General features: G+C 38.8%; 3 protein-coding genes across 3 annotated transcripts; all 3 read right to left on the bottom strand.

Annotated features, from left to right (window-relative positions):
* Positions 1-2,036: 2,036 nt before the first annotated feature.
* LOC141715188 (uncharacterized) lies at positions 2,037-2,780 on the bottom strand. Its single transcript, XM_074518667.1, has one exon. The coding sequence runs from the start codon at positions 2,778-2,780 to the stop codon at positions 2,037-2,039; it is 744 nt and encodes a 247-aa protein (XP_074374768.1).
* Positions 2,781-11,734: 8,954 nt separating this feature from the next.
* Positions 11,735-13,196, bottom strand: LOC141713604 (E3 ubiquitin-protein ligase SGR9, amyloplastic). The gene has a single exon (XM_074517100.1). It carries the CDS (start codon positions 13,021-13,023, stop codon positions 12,190-12,192), a length of 834 nt encoding a protein of 277 aa, XP_074373201.1. The 5' UTR covers positions 13,024-13,196; the 3' UTR covers positions 11,735-12,189.
* A 2,471-nt stretch (positions 13,197-15,667) lies between these two features.
* LOC141713605 (ABC transporter G family member 6-like) lies at positions 15,668-18,593 on the bottom strand. Its single transcript, XM_074517101.1, has one exon. It carries the CDS (start codon positions 18,482-18,484, stop codon positions 16,250-16,252), a length of 2,235 nt encoding a protein of 744 aa, XP_074373202.1. The 5' UTR covers positions 18,485-18,593; the 3' UTR covers positions 15,668-16,249.
* Positions 18,594-19,186: the final 593 nt, after the last annotated feature.

Consider the following 19,186-nt stretch of genomic DNA (forward strand, 5'->3'; position numbering starts at 1 on the left):
GCCTACAGACAGCTACCAGAGAGATTGGTGTTCAGATACAAGGGAGCTGGGGAAAGAACATGGCCTCTCTACAGGATTCTGAATGAAGGCTACTCTACCTTGGTCAGAGTCTTTTCAGCCATACAGAAGGATTCTGGCTTTACCAGAACTGCCAAGACTGAAATTCTCAACAAGATTGCCAACATAAGGAAGACTTGGAGGGAACCCAATGCTTTGCCCAGAACCTTACTCATTCAAGAAAGGGGAACTAAAATTCACAAATCACCTCATTGGTTGATGGAATTTAGAGATGACAAAGGAGTCAGAAGATTTTTCAGACTTGAAGACCAACTCAAGATTGCCAGCAATGAAACTCTCAAGGAAATGCAATCTAAGTTGGATATCAGTGTTGAAGATGAAGCTGAATTCTTCAGAAAACTCCAACTCCAAATTGAGGAAAATGACAAAGGGCTAGGAAAGAAAACCAGGGAACAAAGAAGAAAATAATGATTTGCTCAGGCTAGAGGAGCACCCTTGGAAATACTGTAAATCTTCAATTACCTCCTAGTACATACACTTTTGCAGCACTTTTGAATTTCTGCTTAGTTTCATTTCATATATCTGTTAAGTGTTTTGTTATCATCAAGTTAACCCTGAATTTATGTCTACAATTCTTATAGACATAAATAGGGGGAGATTGTTAGGAATATATGTGCATTAGTTTGATGATATGTTTAACAAAACACTTAAGTAGAAATTCAGTGTCTGTAGCCTCAACGGATAAGACCACTTTGGCTATCCGTTGATGGTGTAGCTTTACTTAGAAATAAGTCTAGTGTTGTAGCATATTTCAGTCTCTGTATTTAAGATGTAATTCTTAGAAGTTGAGAGAAACTATGAGTCATGTTGACTACTAGAAGATATGCAGATAGGAAGGCCAATTGTAAATATTTCATGCCTTGTAATTTTGTATAAATGAAGTGGTATCAACGGATGACTTAAAGACCTTCAACGGATGAGAAGCTAAGCTTCAACGGATGTCTCTAAAGCTTCAACGGATAACATCCTTCAACGGATGAGAGCATCAATGGATGAAAGCTTCAACGGATAACATCCTTCAATGGATGAGAGCATCAATGGATGAAAGCTTCAACGGATAACATCCTTCAACGGATGAGTGTATCAACGGATGAAAGCTTCAACGGATGTTCTGATTAACCGTTGATAAGTGGTAGTTATACCTACAAACAGAGGCACGTGGGTGAACAGAGATAACTGAAATGTGGAAGCCTAATTTCAGGAACATCAGAAAAAGCAGCCGTTCTACTCTAGTATAAAGAGACATTAAGTCAACAAAGTACTGGAGTGAACTGGAGAAGAAACAAGTGGAGATCTTACTTTATTATTTTATATCATTGTCTTCACTTGTAAACTTGGTAATAGAAAAACCAAGTAGTAGCTAGTAATTAGATGAGAATTTTTCCAGAGCTGTTTAGAAAAATCTTGAGAGAAAAATTATCTAGTTTGTACTAGGATGCAGCTGTGATCAAATTCTTAGATCACAGAATTTCTGAAATACCATCTCTGGTGGAACAACAAATCCACCAGAAAAGTTTTTAAAGGTTTATTGTGTTCTTTACATTTGTGTTTGAATATATATCTGTCTGTATCAGCTTAAAGCAATTCACACACTTGTTCATCTTGAACACACAGTCTTTATAAACTGCTCAAAACTTGAAAAAGTTTTGAGATTTACATTCAACCCCCCTTCTGTAAATCTCATTGTTAGTTCACTAGAAATAACAATCAACGTTCAACCTATGAGCTATAAGGTTTGGGTCAATCCCATGCATATCAGCTGTTGTCCAAGCAAATACATAATTGTTTTCCTGGAGGAAAGTTGTCATTCGGTCCTTCAAGGGCTTGTCCAGAGATGCCCCCATGTACGTGACCTTCTCCGGGTCTAAGGGGTCCAAAAGAATTGAGACCAAGTCCGCAACTGGCTTTCCTCGCAGTTCGTCATTTTCTCAGACATCCATGTCTTCTATGGGGATGACCTACTCCCCTGCTCCATCGGGCCTAAGTGCTGCAACATAGCAACTGCGGGCCATATTCTGATTTCCCCTTGCTTCTCCAACACCATTTCTAGTTGGGAACTTCAGTACCATGTGGTAGGTTGAGGGCACAGCCTTAAAAGCATGGATCCCTGTTCTACCCACGATAGCATTGTAAGTAGAGGCTTCCTTGACAACCTGAAAGTTCAACATCTGCGTGGCCTCCCTGAGCTCTTCCCCGATAGTTACGGGAAGTTGTATTTCTCCTTCGACTTTGCATTCCACATGGTTAAACCCGTAGATGGGTGCGTCGGATGGAGTTAGCTGAGAATCATTGTAGCCCATCCTTATAAATGTGTCATGGAATAGAATGTCCACGGAAGCTCCATTGTCCACTAGGACCCTCATAACAGGACAATTTCCAATTATCGGAGTGATAACCAGAGGATCATCCTGAGGAAATTTCAAACCTTCAAGGTCTGGGTCACCAAATTCAAGCGTCATCTCTGACTTGGAACGCTTAGATTGCTCCCCAACTATGCTCATCACTTCTCTTGCATAAGATTTTCGGGAGTTCCTTGTAGTACCAGCTGTTGTAGGTCCTCCTGAGATCATATTAATTACTAGCCCTCGGGGCTGTGGGTTGCGATCTCTGTCGTTAACCCTTCGATCGTCATCTCTTTGATCATTATCTCTCTTTTGGCCTCCGGCCTCTTCACCCTTGGTGAAACGTCCAAACTTTCCCATTCAGATTAGATACTCAATCTCATCCTTGAGTTGCCTATAATCGTCAGTATCATGACCGACATCTTTGTGAAACCTGCAGTACTTACTTTTATCTCTTTTCTCGAGGTCCCCCCTTAGTGGCTTCGGCCATTTGAAGTCTTTGTCCTTCTCAATTTCCATAAGGATATGGCTCCTTGGAGCGTTCAATCTCGCAAACTCAGCAAACCTTGGTTGCTGATTCTTCTTAGAAGAGGAGGAGTCAGAGTTTTTGCTAATTCGTGGATACTTGTCCTTAGCGTCGTACTCCTGATCCGTCTTCCTCTTCTTGTTTCCAGTAGGTTCATTATTCACAGCTATCTTCTTCATACTCTCCTCTACCTTGATATATTTTCCGGCTCTATCTTGGAGCTGCAGCATACTCTCGGGAGGGCGTTTAGCCAGGGACATCTTAAAGAACTCGTCTATAGTCCCTTGTTGTAGGGCTATCATAGCTACCTTGTCATCAAGATCCAGGACCTTCAAAGCCTCCTTCGTAAATTGATTCAGATACTCTCTCAAGGACTCCTTTGCTCCTTGGATTATGCCCATGAGAGAGGCTGAACTCTTCTCGTGCATTCTGCTACTTATGAATTGCTTGATAAAAGCTTGGCTCAAGTCCTTAAAGGATCCAATAGAGTTCGGGGGCAGACGACTGTACCACCTTTAAGCCATACCCGATAGGGTTTGAGGGAAGGCCCAACACTTAATAGCGTCGTTCATGGGCTGTAGCAGTAGGGCGTTAGAGAACGTCCTAACATAATTAGCAGGGTCGCCAGTACTATCATATACTTTGATGGTAGGCATCTTGAACTTTCTCGAGATGTGAGTGTTCATTATCTCATCAGTGAATGGTGGGTTTGGATCATCGAGATCTCCTAGGGGCATAAGATCACTTGGATCAGCCCTTGGGGCAACTGCCCTTCTTGGTATTGGACCATCCAGGTCTATGATTGGAGGAGGATTTCTCCGCCTTTGAGCGTGTGGGGGTCTTGGGACCAGTTGTGTCTCCAGGTCACGCTTTAGCCTTTGGATCTCAGCTTCATGAGCCCTTATCCTCTCTTGAATATCTTGGGGATTCATCCCTTGAGTGCCCCTTGAGCGTTGTTTAGTGTCAACCATCGATTCTTTGTCAGCACGCCTCCTTCTTGGAGCAACATCATCATCCGATGACTCGGAGTCTCTTTCAGTATAAGCTCCAGAGAATTGTTGATCCTCCGGAATAGGAGCCAGGCCACGTATGTATTGGGGCGTCCGCCCTTATGCTTCACTCTTATTAGAGTGCCCACTCCCTCCGACTTTGGGGTATAGAGGCATCCCATAGGGGGGTTGGTAGTCACAATTGTCGAGTACTCCTACCCAAGGGGTTGAGAGTTTACAGGTGCATGTAGCTGCTGAAGTTGGGGATTCGTTCATTGAGGAGTCGGGGGATTCGTCCCTTGTGACCGAGCCTCAGTTGCCCCTACCAGGGTTCCTCCTTGGGTGGAGGCATAAGTTGAGTGTGGTGGTACTTCCACCGCTGATGCGATTGTTCGCGATGGGACAGGAGTGTCTGTCCCATTAGTGTTTCTGCTCCGTGTGTTCACCATGGTTGTTGTAAGTTTCCCACAGACGGCGCCAAATGTTGTGGAATAAAAACCTGAGTACTTTAGTATTTAATGCTAGGGTTGGTAAGCTTTGAGCTTTAATGACTGCTCTTGCATTTGGGACTATCGGTCCTTGCAAGATGCCTACGTATCTCTGTGTTGTAGAGAATCAAGCCAAAAACGTCGTTCTAGGTTTAGGGGTAGAGCCCTTTATATAGAGGTGAGTCTAGGGTTAGACTTCTGTTAGGAGACTTGGTGGACAAGTCTCCAACTTAGATGGTGATTAGGAGTCCCCTTGAGGAAGGAGATCCAGAACTTCTATGTAGGAAACCCGTTTGAATTGCTTCCCCTCGGAGACCAAGACGATCCAACTTTTCCTTTCATGACAAAGATCATGAATACCCATATCACAAGGAAGTTCAAGATTCCCACTATAAAGGCCTATGATGGGACTGTGGATCTGGAGAATCATGTCAGGACTTTCTCTAATGCAGTGTTGCTGTAACCGGTGAATGATGCAATCATATGTCGAGCTTTCCATCAAACCTTATCAGGCATGATCCAAATGTGATATAGTCGTTTTCCCCCAATTTTGATTGGATCCTTCAGAGTTTTGAGTCAAGCTTTCATAAAATAGTTCATTAGCGGGAAGGTGCACGAAAAAAGCTCAATTTTCCTCATGAGCATTGTCCAATGAGCAAATGAATCTCTTAGGGACTACTTGAATCATTTCACAAAGGAGGCCTTGAAGGTCCCAGATCTTGATGATAAGGTGGTCATGATTTCTCTGCAACAAGGAACAGAGGACGAGTTCTTTAAAATGCCTCTAGCAAAAAGACTACCAGAGAATATGTTACAGCTTCAAAGTGGGGCAGGAAAGTATATCCAAGTTGAGGAAAACATGAAGAAGATAGTGGTAAGCAACAAGCCCGCCGGTGTCAAGAAGCGGAAGACAGATCAGGAATATAATACAAATGACAAGTATCATCGGGTTAGTAAAGACACTGATTCATCACCAAAAAAAAAGAGGGACCCGGATAAAAGTTCACTGAGTATGCTAAACTAAATGCTCCTAGGAGTCAAATCTTGATGGAAATTGAGAGGGATAGAGATGTTCGCTGGCCAAAGCCTCTGAAGGATCATCTGGCCAAGTTAGATAAAAGCGGGTATTTCTGATTACACAAGAATGCTGGCCATGACATCGATGAGTGCCGACAGTTGAAAGACGAGATTGAGTTCCTTATTAGAAAAGGAAGACTTAATAAGTACAGTGGAGATTGTGATAGGGGAGAAATGAACAATAATGGGAGAAGAAATTTCGATCACCGAAGGAGGGATCAAGATGATCAGGGACGAAATCCCCAACCATGAGGCCCGATGATTAATATGATCTTTGGTGGGCCAAGTACGGCTGACTATTCTAAAAACTCAAAGAAGGCTTATGCCCGAGAGGTCATGCACATAGTTGGAGAAGCCCTGAAAAGGGCCAAGAATGGAATATCAATATCATTTGATGACTTGATTTGGAAGGGATCAAGTTTCCTCGGGATGATCTCATAGTCATAACACTTATCATAGGGAACAACCCTGTAAAGAGAGTCCTTGTAGACAATGGAACGTCAGTTGACATTTTGCCTTATGATACCTTTATAAAGATGAGATACAACGATTCTCAGTTAACCCCGACTGATATGCTGATCAATGGGTTCGGTGGAGTCGAATGTCCCATTAAAGGGATAATTAAACTACCTCTAACAATGGGCCAAGAGCCAAGGAAATTTACACACATGTTGAATTTTGTGGTGGTTAAGGCTGGATCGACATATAATGCAATCATGGGGAGGACGAACATACATGCCTTCAAGGCAGTCCCCTCATCCTACCATTTAGTGACCAAATTTTTAACAAAAAATGGAATATGAGAAGAAAAGAGAGAGACCAAAAAATGGCAAGAAGCTGTTATGTAGCCTTGCCGAGGGTAGATGGAGCCGGGGCAAGTTCTACCCATTAAAGATATGGATATCCGTGAGAATGATGAGAAATTAGGGAAGCCAGTGGAAGATTTGAACCCGATTCCATTGGCTTCCGAAGACTTCGAGAAGATAACTTTCATTGGAGCATAGTTGGAGGAGCCCCTCAAAGGGAAGTTAATAAAATTTTTGCAAGAAAATAGTGATGTGTTTGCATGGTCAACAACATCTATGTCTGGTATTGATTCTGAGATGATCACCTACAAGTTGAATATATTTATCCTAATCAAAAGACTGTGAAGAAAAAGAAAAGGAACTTTTACCCAAAAGGAAGAAAGCCATCAAACAGGAAGTTGAGAAGCTTTAGAGGCCGGATTCATTGAGGATATACGATTTCCCGAATGGTTGAAAAATCCTGTAATGGTAAAGAAGGCTAATCGAAAGTGGAGGATGTGCATTGACTTCATTGATCTGAATGATGAATGTCCAAAGGATTGTTTCCCTCTGTCATGGATAGACACTTTGATAGATGCCACCGCGGGGCACGAGATGCTGAGTTTCATGGATGGATTCAACGGCTACAATCAGATCAAGATGCATAAAGATGACATCACAAAGGTATCATTCATCACTGAATTTGGTATTTTTGTTATCTTATTATGGCATTTGGTCTCAATAATGCAGGAGCCACTAACCAAGGTTAGTTAATAAGATTTTCAAGAATCTTATTGGAAAGACCATGAAAATCTATGTAGATGACATGTTAGTCAAGAGCCTTATAAAGGTAGATCGTATATCCCATTTGAGGGAAGCTTTTGAAGTCTTGAGGTATCACAAGATGATGTTGAACCCCGCCAAGTGTGCTTTTGGTGTCGGGTCGGGGAAGTTTTTTAGATTAATGGTCTTCAAGAGAGGAATTGAGGCCAATCTTGACAAGATAAAGGTCATCTTAGATATGGAATCTCCACATTACATAAAAGATGTTCAGAAACTCACTGGAAAGATTGCTTATTTGGGACGGTTCATCTTCAAATCCGGGGACAATTTCCTGGCATTCTTGAAGGCTTTATAGAAAGCAAAAGATTTTGGCTAGACTGATGAAAGTCAAATAGCATTGAGGAACTGAAAAAATACATGGTTCAAGCCCCTTTATTGGCAAAACCAGTCCTATATGAAACTTTGTATTTATACTTGGTCGTTTCTGAAAACGCCTTCAGTGTCGTGTTGGTAAAAGAGGAGCTTAAAGTCCAGAATCCCATATACTATGTTAACAAGATTTTATATGGAGTTGAGTTGAACTACTCCACTATATAAAAGTTTGCTTTAGCACTAGTTATGGCCTCAAGGAAGTTGCGTCCTTACTTCCAAACTCATAAGATTGAGGTTCTAACAAATCAGCCTCTGAGAAATATCATTCACAGTCCTAAAGCCAGTGGAAGGCTAATCAAATGGGCCATAGAGCTTGGGGAATTTGATATTAAATATAAACCTAGAACGACGACGATCAAAGCTCAGGCCTTGGATGACTTCGTGGTTGAATGTACAGTCGAAAACCAAGAAGTCGGGGGGGGGGGGGGGGTAGGAAGATACACCTCAAGGAATGAGTGGCAAGGAAATTGAGAAAAAAAAGTTCTAGGTACTCTATTTTGATGGGGCATCAAAAACAAACTCGAGTGGAGTTGGGCTAGTTTAACAAATCCACGACGGATTCCTGATAGAGTACTCTATGAAGTTAGAATTTCCTACCATAAACAATGAGGTAGAGTATGAAGCCTTGATAGCTGGACTGGGCCTAGCAAGAACATTGAGGGTTAAAAACTTGAAAGTCTGCGGAGACTCAAAACTTGTGATGTCTTAAGTCAATGGAGAATTTGAGACGAGAGATGCACTACTACAAAATTAAACTTGGGAAACACAACTTCAATAATGTTTATTCTATGTGCTATAAAAGATAGGTACTTACATAACGTTTTTAAAATAACTGCTATAAAAGAGGTTATAATAAACTAAAAAATATATGTAAAATAAATAGAAAATACTAATATAGCGCTGAATAAAGGAGTGTTAAATAAGTGACAACTTGGATAACGCTTAAGCACGAGCTATGCAAGATATAGTATTTTAAGTAATTTTTATTTATTTTTATTTAATTTCTATAGCGTTTTTGAAAGCAATATAGTAGAGAGTGTATTTTAAGTCCTTTTTTATATTTTTAAATTGAACTCGTTAAAAAATTCTAAGTAATACATATATATAGTATCCCTACACATACACCTAAAAACACATGTTATACGACTCATCACATTCTCCAAATTCCACGTTCCTAATTCTACTCAACAAATCATCACGAAAATCATTATAAGTGCTGGGTTCTGATATATCTTCTTTGACAAACTCAATTTAATTTGTTTGGGCTTCTTGGAGAGTTATAAGTGCTGGGTTCTGAGGTATCTTAATTTGTAGGTCTTGAAATTTCAGAAACCACTTCAACCATCTCGGCATTTATCTCAATTTTTGAGTATTCAGTTGTTCAATTATTAGTTTTAGAGTTTTTAATTTTTCGGTGTCATTATCGAGGGTTCTTAATGTTGGGTATTGACACCTGGAGATCTTTTGTGTAATTATAGTACTTAATTGAGTTTTGTGATGAATTTAATTTGATAAATTAATTAAATTATTAGTATTGATACTTACACATCTTTGTATATAGGAGGTTGTAAAGCTCTGTAGTAAAAATAATTATCTCAATTTGTGAGTATTCAATTATTCAATTATTAGTTTTAGAGTTTTCAATTTTTTCAGTTTCATTATCTAGGGTTCTTAATGTTGGGTATTGACACCCCTGATTAATGAAGATCTTTTGTGTAATTATAGTACTCAATTGAGTTTTGTGATGAATTTAATTTGATAAATTAATTAAATTGTTAATATTGATACTTACACAGCTTTGTATACAGGAGGTTGTAAAGCTCTGTACTACAGAGCTTTAATCAAGGTGTCAGATTATTTAATTTGTCTGTAATGATAAATTTGATATATTGCTATTAGTGGTTGGTCCAGGACTAATTTTTCCTCAGCAGTACTTTTAACCCTCTAGTTGATTAGGCTTCCAATTTGCTTAATTATGAAGGCGTTTGCTCTGCCTCCATGGTCAGCAAACACAAATATGCAGGCCACCCAATGGAATATTGTTGTATTAGATAACAAACACATAGACTTCTACACACTAAATTTTATTTGACATGAACATCATTGGTGACACTCCACAGTGTTTATTAATAATGTATTTGCTTGAATTAATTATTAAAAAATTGCTTCTACAATATTTTGTTAGGTCAGTTTTGATTTGTTTATAAGTCAATTAATATCTCTGTAGTCTATATTAGTTTTAAAAGAAATTGGATTTTTTTTGGGTAAGAGACACAAATTTTTTTTGGATTTTTCTCCGTTTAGAACACACGTCTCTGCTCTTCCAGCCGTATTGGGCCTAGTCCATGAACCGCTCGTGTTAGCGGACTTGGACGACCTCTGCTGGTGGGCCTTGGTTGTTTGGGCTGTCATAGGCCTGTTACGAAGCTTGGATCAGACAGGCCTGCTATGAAGCTTGGACTAGACAGGCCTGTGTTGGACTTTCCGGACAAGAAGCCCAAGTGCAATTAATGCGACATTTAATGTGTCTTTAGGATGTATTTTCTATCCATATCATATATAATAATATTATATTATTGGATAGTTTCATTATTATAATAGTTTCCTTGTTAGGATATTTTCCTTTATTATGTATGGTTGTTGGCTATATAAGCCCCTCTTCTATTGTAATCAAGAACAAGTCATATTATAATAAAATCTTACTTTTCTCTTTTCTCTCCATACTTTATCAGTCGATATCTATAGTTCTATACATGGACTTTTTGACTTGTCGATATCTCCAGTTATCTACATGTAGATTAACTTGTCGATATCTCTTGGGACTTCTCTACAAGTCATTTTAGACTATTCGACATACTTCTCTATATTCCTTGATCTGTGACTTGTCGATATCTGAATTGAAACATTTTTCCTAAAACAACATTATTCAACTCCAAACTTCTACAGTTCTCTCTGATGCATGATCATGATTGATATTCTTCAAGAGTTTATTCCTTAATTTGATGCTTGTTCACATAAAATCTTCGAATCTAATCTACTTAGCATTTTTACAGACTCAAGAAATACAATTACAAAATACAATGAAATTATCATACAGTTTATCTTTAGGGTTGTCAACTTGACTTAGTCTTATTATGTACATGCATGTCTTGCACAACAATCTCCTCCAATTTGTGAGAAGATTACTTGTCACAAATTCATGCTTGATAATAAGACTAATCCCAAGATAAAATTAAAAATAAATTTGACAAATTTACAAAGTACAAATTTTATATATTCTTTCATTACTTACAGAGTTGAATTTACATGATTATCTAAATTTCTCATAACCTGGTTATTCTCTAATCAAATCTTTAAGTCTGACAAGACACTCAAGTTCTTCAATAATTTTAGTTCTTCTAAGAGTTTCTACCAGCTTGAGTCATTCATTTAGGCCTCGCTCCCGAGTTTTTTAAAGGTAATGAAGTAAGTGGTAAGAAGGTAAAATACTTTCATCCCATTTTTGAAATTAAAGTTTTGGAGTGAAAATTTCTAAAATTTACATTTTTTACCACTTGCTTTCGCTCATTTTAAAAATTCGGGAGCACAATTATAAATGAAAGTGAAACTAATTTACTCACCCACCACTTGCTTTCTTTCCTAATTACAACTCGGGAGTAAGGGCTTAGGGAGTAACTGTCAAGATGTTGTATTCTGTAACTTAATAATTTATGAGTCTTGATATACAAAAATACACCATTTAGAGAAATTCTGCTCAATCCCTTAACCTTTAGCTCATCAGAGTTTCACACCTATGTTCAAACATCTCAATTTCCTAGCATGTCTTCCTCTCTCTCAACCTTTCAGCTAACTCAGCTTTTCTCATCTTGGTAAAAACATTCTTTGCATTCATCAAATTTATTATCCTTTCAAATTCTACAGGAGAGTAGTTCTCAATAACTTCTTTGTTAAGGAAGTTGAAAGTGTCATCTCTGCAGTAAATTCTTACTTCTCCCGAAAATTCAAAACAGACTTTGATTATTTATTGTTTGTGCTGGTTATCATCTATTATGTTTTCTGAGATATTCTACTACTGTGCAACCTTTATATATAGCTTGACCACGTACTAAAAAAAGGACAAATCTGTTACAAAGTTTGTTACATATGGTCTACTCAAAGTCAACTAAACTAGCTTCACTGACAGTTTCAACTGAACTTAAAATTTAGAGTATTCATGTTGATGCCGTGATTTCGACTTAAAATTCAATAGATTTAGCTTAAAAATTTGCGAAAATTCATTTTATTCGAGGCTGTTTCGAAATTATACCTCCTGTATTACACACTGCCGGGCCTCGAAAAATTTGGTGAAGCCCTCGCCACAATAGACAACAATCAGTCAGGCATTAATCAAACCTGTTATCACTAACGAGTGATGCTCCTCAACCAATTCAACTAAACCACTTGTTTCCTTAAGTTTTCTCCAACACACATTCCATTCTACATCTCCTCAACTACTTTCTTAACTAAATTCGGTAATTACAAAATGAAAACAAAAGAAATAAACGATTGTTACAACATATCGTACCATATCCTACGCGGTACATGAGTTTTCGCCGTATATGTACGGGTTTTTGGTGTACATGCATGAGTGAGAGCCATCATTTTACGGAATGTTACCTGCTAATGATTAGTATTAATCTGTGTGTTTAACTAAAAAAAGGAATTGCTGCCACTGCCTATCTTGATCAGAACTTCCCACAACCGTTCGATCTCTCCGGAAACATCATCAGACGGTAGGCGAAACCGACAGCAGGGACAAGTGTTAGTCTTCCTAAGCCAAGGCAAAATGCACATCCAATGAAACAAATGAGTGCAGGGCAATTTACAAACGTCTCTTCCCTGTTTCATTTCCTCTTTACATATAACACACTCCTTTCCACCTCCATGCACTTGTACTGATGGCAGTGCCACCACCACTGCTGCTGCAGCTGCCACTTCCTTTCCCTCCTTCGGATTCCCATCGCAATCAATTACGCCTATAAACTTCAAGAACTTTGTCGATAACACGATAAATTTGTTCAGAACTTCTATATCTGATACAGCCATACTAGAGAATGTTAACATGGTATTGTGCACATAATAATTGCAAACAACTGTACGCCATTTACTAGGTTCCACTTCAAGGGCGCTAGGATCGTTTTGTCGGAGTTCACAAAATAGGAGCAGCAACAAAACAGCATCCAGATCACGCAGCTTCATGTTGCTAGAAGAGTAGGATGGAGCAGAGGTCTTTGTGTGCATGAAATGACTAAAGTGTGCTAAGTTCGACAAGAGGTGTTTTCCAATAAGTAGGGACTTATGGTGGAGGGAAAGGGATTCGAGGTAGCGGAGAGTGAGGGAAAACAGTGCAGGGGATGACAGGAGGCTGACAAGACGACGATTGTGGCGTTGGAAGAGTGCAGAAATAGAGGCTATCAGATCAGAGAGCTGGGGAGGTGTTAGAGTGGAGAGTGCATTCATGAGAACAGAGTAATGGCTGTCCATTATAGTGTCACCGGAATGACTTGGTTCATTACTTGATCGTGGTTTTGTAGGCAAGAGTTTTGTGGACGGCTAAGCTCTTATAAGAGTCTTTGGTTTGATCGAGTCTGTGGCCTTGTGATCCTCACAAATATAGTATTTCCAAGACTAAATTAAAATATCAATAGGTGATGACATAGCATAGCACACTCTACCAACAACAAAATGTTGTACAAATAGTGGCACACAACTTATTGATCTTGTAATAATGTCAAAAAATATAAGGGCGTTGGTCCACAACAATCAATTGTTGGCAAATCATCCGTTCGCGAAATTTTTTGCCATAGGCAGAACCCTAAAAGTGAAAAATTAAGCGCGGATAAAGTGACGTGAACCCCTACATTCACATCAATCCCCATTCTTAAACCTATCACCGGACATATGGTTCCAACAGTCGCTTGTCAGGGCCCAAAATATAAATGAGGAAAGAAAACGGAGGTAACATTGAATAACTAATTGGCAATGAATAGAATACATAATATCTAGAGGATTTGGGATCGGTGATAGATACATTATTGGGATTAGATGAAGAATATTGTCTAGTCCGACACTTGAACTGCTGGACACTTTCAGCCGAGTCAGAGTAACAATGGGTAAGATTGACGTAAACAATACATAATATCTCGAGGATTTGGGATCGGTGGTAGATACATTATTGGGATTAGATGAAGAATGTATGGGGCAAAGGGTGGTGCCGTGGTTGAGTAGAATGGAAGGGAGTGGATGAAAATGTTTAGGGACTTGTCCACAAGTATATGTCCAGTTCAACCACGTTTGATCCTTTTGTTTTCATTATCATATCATCTCAAATAGCTAATAAGGCAAGCACAAGAGAAAAAGAATTCTTTGGCCCATGCATGACATCTTAAGTATGTTTCTAAAACTTCTGTCCCTACACTTATTATAATGGCCAAGAGGGTGATCAAAGATCAACTAGCTTGCTTCAATCTGCGCATATCAGGGGCTTCTGCTACCCTTTTTACTTGCATTAATCTCTGTTCAAGTGGGGTTTTCGGATGGTGAATGTGAATGTGAATGTGTACTGAGTTTTTATCATCATTCAAGACTAATAATTTGTTTACTTACAAACAACCAAGTCTTTCACATGCTTTGTGGACCTCTGTAAACTATTCAGCTATTGCTCGGATCCGATGCAAGCTAATAACTTCTCATTTATCTTCTTCCACGCATTGTGACTTAACCACCGTTTAACCCTTAATGTATATAGCGTTATACCCATTATTCCCAAATGTTTGAACTCGTACCTTTTAACCCCCAATCTATGAGATTTCGTATCCTTCGACCCTTTTTACCGTTACCGGTACAAACCAGAGGGACAAAAAAGATATTTATCCTCATCCGAGTTGTACCGTTATGGGTTAAAATGTACATTTTTTAAATCTTGAGGGTCAAAATGTATACCATAATATACTTTAAAGACTAATATATATAATAAATATGTAAAAAATGTACTTTTTCACCCTCAAATTACGAGAAATGTATCTTTTCACCCATAACGGTACAACTCGGAAGGTAAATGTCTTTTTTGCCCATCCGATTTATACCCGTAACGGTAAAAAGGGTTAAAAGATACGAAATCTCATACCTTTGGGATTAAAAGATACGAGTTCAAACATTTGGAACGGACGGGTATACCGCTATATATTTTAAATATCAAAAGGTCATTTAGCCTTGTTTTAAACCATAATTGAAACCCCTATTTTTCAATATTTCTTCTTTGTACTCATCCTCATCACATTCCTGTTAAGCAAACAGTAGATAAAAATATCAGGGTTTTCATGAATAAAATGAAACTTGCTGATTTCACAAATGTCACCGCATCACTCTCATCATCATGTTCGATATTGTTTTGTACCTTTGATCTCATCACTCTAAGGTTGCATAGAGTTCTTCATTTCTTTCACTGGATGCAGCTTTATTTTTAAACTGAACTGCAAAAACAGAATCAATCAAAACTCGGTGAACTTCCATCCTTTCATTAGAATGTGCAAGCCCGCCTGAGAAATCAAATCTCTGTCATACTTAAAATCAAACAGAGTTCTACCTGTAACAATAATATAACTGAATCATTTTAGTACAACGTCGCGATGATTGTGAAAAGAACACCCCAGGAGGATTGTGTTCCAATTTTTTTTGCTTCTTTGGGAAAATTTATCGACAAATTCCCTGCTTTAGTGTCCCATTGTCGGGGAATATAACTGCGCGAGCATAAACCGTTGTATTGTATCAAAATTCAAAGCCTTGTTTGAAATGCTGGTAAAAACGGAACAAAAAACACTTAGCTTGTTTGCAGTATTCTTCAGCTTTCTGTTATTGCTTTTGTTCTTCGAGTTCAAGTCATATATGATCCAGGTATTTCCTAGTTTGATGAATGTTAAGAATTAAGATAAATTTTCATCTTCTGATTTATTGTTAGAATGTTATAATCATACTCATGATCCTGGTCATTTAAGGCTCTAAACTTTGTAATGTTTTTAGCTAGGGCTTTGGCCTAAGCTTGACGACAGTTTCCAAATTCTAAGAATCGTATACTCTAGGAACAATGCTGGCACTTGGGGCGACTCCTCTTCAGGCAACACTCGAGCAAGTGAAAAGGTCCCTGGTTATAGCGCTGTCCCCAATCCTGGAAAATACCATTAGCCCTTGGGGCTATGACCATTAGCAGCATCATGTCTACGTATCTGTTTTGGCCTGCCTTCTTCACCAAAGCTTACCAGTCAGAGGCAACAGTTTTTACTGCAGACTGAGGTTCGCCTGAATTACTCTTTTCAGAAGTAGGAGACCATCATGTATCCGTGAAATGGTTAACAAACTACAGTTAGACTTGGATTTTTAATTCAATGGAGATTGAGGAGAATTATCACCATTCCCTTTAGTAATGGACTATAACGACATTCAAAAGATGGTTGAACTGCAGTTTTTGCTCTGCAGAAAACCTTACAACAAGCACATTCTAACTCCATTATCGATATAAGAACTAGATGTTACATAAAACGAATTGTGCTCCAGATCACTACATTCTAATACTTCAAACTGAAAATGTAAATGCACAAAAACTAGTACCACTTCTTTGGATGTTTTAGGCTTTATTTTTGTAACTTTCAGCCAAAGAGATCAAGTTTCTTTGTACAAATGCAACGTTTCTCCGCGACAAGAAAGGTATACAGGATTAACTCCTCTTGTTTTTGCTCCCCAGCAACAAAGACAAGTAGAACAAAAACCGAAAAAAGAAGCCCCAAGCCACAATAATCCACAAAGAACTCCACTTGCTTAAATCAGTCACCCCTTGTTGCTTCAATATATCCATACCAGTAGTCAAACAAGTAGTGCTGGTAATATTTGTCCCCAAAGTTTTGCTCAAATCCTTCAGCAGCTGTAGCTTTAACACATCAGGCACCGATTTCAAAGGAGAGTTATCGAATATCTGAGTCCCCCGAACAAAGCATTTGGTCTGGTCATGAAATTCATTTTGTAACACGCCTTCATAAGGATATTTCACTAGAGAAAGATAATGGAACCATAACCAATAACCTGGAATCCGATCACGAGTAATAAAAAATCCACTAAACAGTAAGAAATAGGCTAGAACTGCCACAACCACGGTGTAGCCTAACATGACATGTGCCACGACGCCTGAGAGGAACGTGACAAAAGAGCTCCCCGCCCAAAATGCTGCAAAAATGAACAAGAAGTAGAACATGAAACCGGATAGTCCACCAGCGAGGCCAACAGGCCAGAAGGTTATCACCGCGAAAACTAAAGACAGGAACATCAAGGAAGGTATGGTGATAATTGAATGAGACAGAACATAAGAGGAACGTCTATAAGCATTATAAGCCGTTTCTCTCATGAAAATGTAACGTTCCTGAAGAAACACGGGCATGGCCTCAGCACATGTGTAGAATGTTGTGGACATTGCAAAGGCGAAAAAGCCTATTCTTTCCTGAACGCCTCTCGGTGAATTATCTAGGCTCCAGAACATAGTTGCAAGAATAGTCCCTGTTATGATAATCGCGCCTAATCTCATTCCATAAAGTTCCGGCATTCTCCACGAGTTCTTCAAAGATCTTTTCGCAATCACCACCATTTCAATCCATAAAGGATTAGCAAATCTCGGTACTGAGGACGACAAAGTCTCAGTTTCGAGATTTGTACTATTTGTGGCACCAGACACAAGCTTTCCTCTGGAAATGCTTGCGCTGATAGCATCTTTTAGCGACAATTTGACACCACTAGTAGTGGCGGTTGAAAGAGGACTCTGTCTTCTTTGCCATGCTCGGTTAAAATCAGCTAATTTCATGGTTCCAGTAGGCGTACCTTCAAGTTCACGAATCAAGTCGAGTGTAAACTCAGTTTTATCCTCGTGCTCTGGTATCGGATTCCCAAACTGCGCGAAATAATGTGACATAGCAGCCGGTGGACCACTAAACACAGTGTTTCCTCTCGAAAGGAAAATCAACCGGTCTAGTAATTTCATAATCCGCGAACTAGGCTGGTGGACCGACATAATTACTATGCTTCCACTCTGTGCTATTCTCTGCAACACCTTAACCACCATAAATGCACTAGTGGAATCAAGCCCTGACGTAGGCTCATCGAGAAAAAGCACGATAGGATCATGAATTATGTCGATTCCAATTGAAACACGACGTCGTTCCCCACCAGAAACTCCTCTATGGCCTTCATCTCCAATCACTGTTTTTGCAGCATTTGGTAGGCCTAATTGATCAATGAGTGCCTGAACTCTGGCCTTCTTTTTCGACTTTGTCAGACTCCGTGGAAGACGAAATTCAGCTGCAAACATCAACGTTTCCTCCACAGTTAACATAGGAAACAACAAGTCATCTTGCATGACATAAGCCGAAATGATTTTATTCAGCTTCGACTCTAAAATTTCACCGTTTAGCGTTACAGTCCCTTTCAAGCTTCCTTTAGCTATGCGATTAGCCAATGCATCGATCAACGTAGACTTCCCCGAGCCACTGGCTCCAAGAACAGCCATGATCTCGCCTTCTTTTGCCTCACCCGAAATGCTGTTCAACAAAACTTTCGTATTCGATGTTTTATTACTCGAATATTGTTTAAGAAATGAAGGGAACAGAGATAATTTTCGCGGAGTTTTGACACTGTAAGTGAGATTAGTGAATGCGAGGACAAAAGGAGGAGATGTTCGAGAATTGGAAACATTGTCGTTAAGGTTAATGACATGATCAGTGGACTCATCAGAGTTTTTGTTATGCAAGTGTAAAAGTTCACGCAGAGTAGGGGAGAGCTGGAGTTTCGGTTTTCGGGGGAGGTGTTGGAGCTCCATGGACCGATCCGGGCCGAGAAATGGGAAGGTGGATGCAGAAGAAATGTAGGTCTTATGATCTGCAGCCATAAGAGTATGGTGATTTTGTGTCATTTTATTGCTAAATGAAATGATAGCTATGTATATATAACAAATACTTTAAAACTACACGCATACGTGAATAGTGTTAAGTGATTAAGCCTGTCAAGTGTCAAGTGTGTTTTTAAATTGAATGTGTTACTATTATTAACATTTTGGATTTGTGCTTAGTGTTATATCAAATGGAGGTGCTATCTGCATACTGTAAATGTGAAAGATTGATTTACTATAATTTAAATATCACGGGGGATAATCACCTTCTTTGAATTTATTGCATGGTATTAGTAGAATAGAATGGTATATATGGTTAATATAAATGCCTAGTCTCCAAAATCATCGGAAAGCTTTACCCAAGTAATGAGTTGTCATTAAATTACTGACATTTATCTTGTAAATATCTGGTAAATGAAGGCCCAGTTTCGTATTGTTATTACAATGAGTTCCGGCAGTTTTTTGTTGAAAAATTCTCAGACAGGTGTTTGGTAAATTCTAGAAACGGTGTGGAAAAACGCTTTTGGTCTAAAAGCTGCCGTTAGCAAAAACACGTGCCCCATATTTTTGAAAAAAGTTGTTAAGTATTTATCAGTTTAATCATCAAATCTTTTCAAAAACATTATTTTTATATATTATATCTCAAAATATGCATAAATTAAAAAAGTTATCAAAAAATCATCTAATTTTTCTTATAACACTTTTTTACCAGCACTTTTTATCACA

The sequence above is a fragment of the Apium graveolens genome, chromosome 3 (assembly GCF_009905375.1).
Source record: "Apium graveolens cultivar Ventura chromosome 3, ASM990537v1, whole genome shotgun sequence".
Classification (NCBI taxonomy): Eukaryota; Viridiplantae; Streptophyta; class Magnoliopsida; order Apiales; family Apiaceae; genus Apium; species Apium graveolens.

What these genes read in the sequence shown, in the direction of transcription:
- LOC141715188 (XM_074518667.1), bottom strand. Translation starts at nt 2,780, where the DNA reads ATGGGAAAGTTTGGACGTTTCACCAAGGGTGAAGAGGCCGGAGGCCAA.
- LOC141713604 (XM_074517100.1), bottom strand. Translation starts at nt 13,023, where the DNA reads ATGGACAGCCATTACTCTGTTCTCATGAATGCACTCTCCACTCTAACA.
- LOC141713605 (XM_074517101.1), bottom strand. Translation starts at nt 18,484, where the DNA reads ATGACACAAAATCACCATACTCTTATGGCTGCAGATCATAAGACCTAC.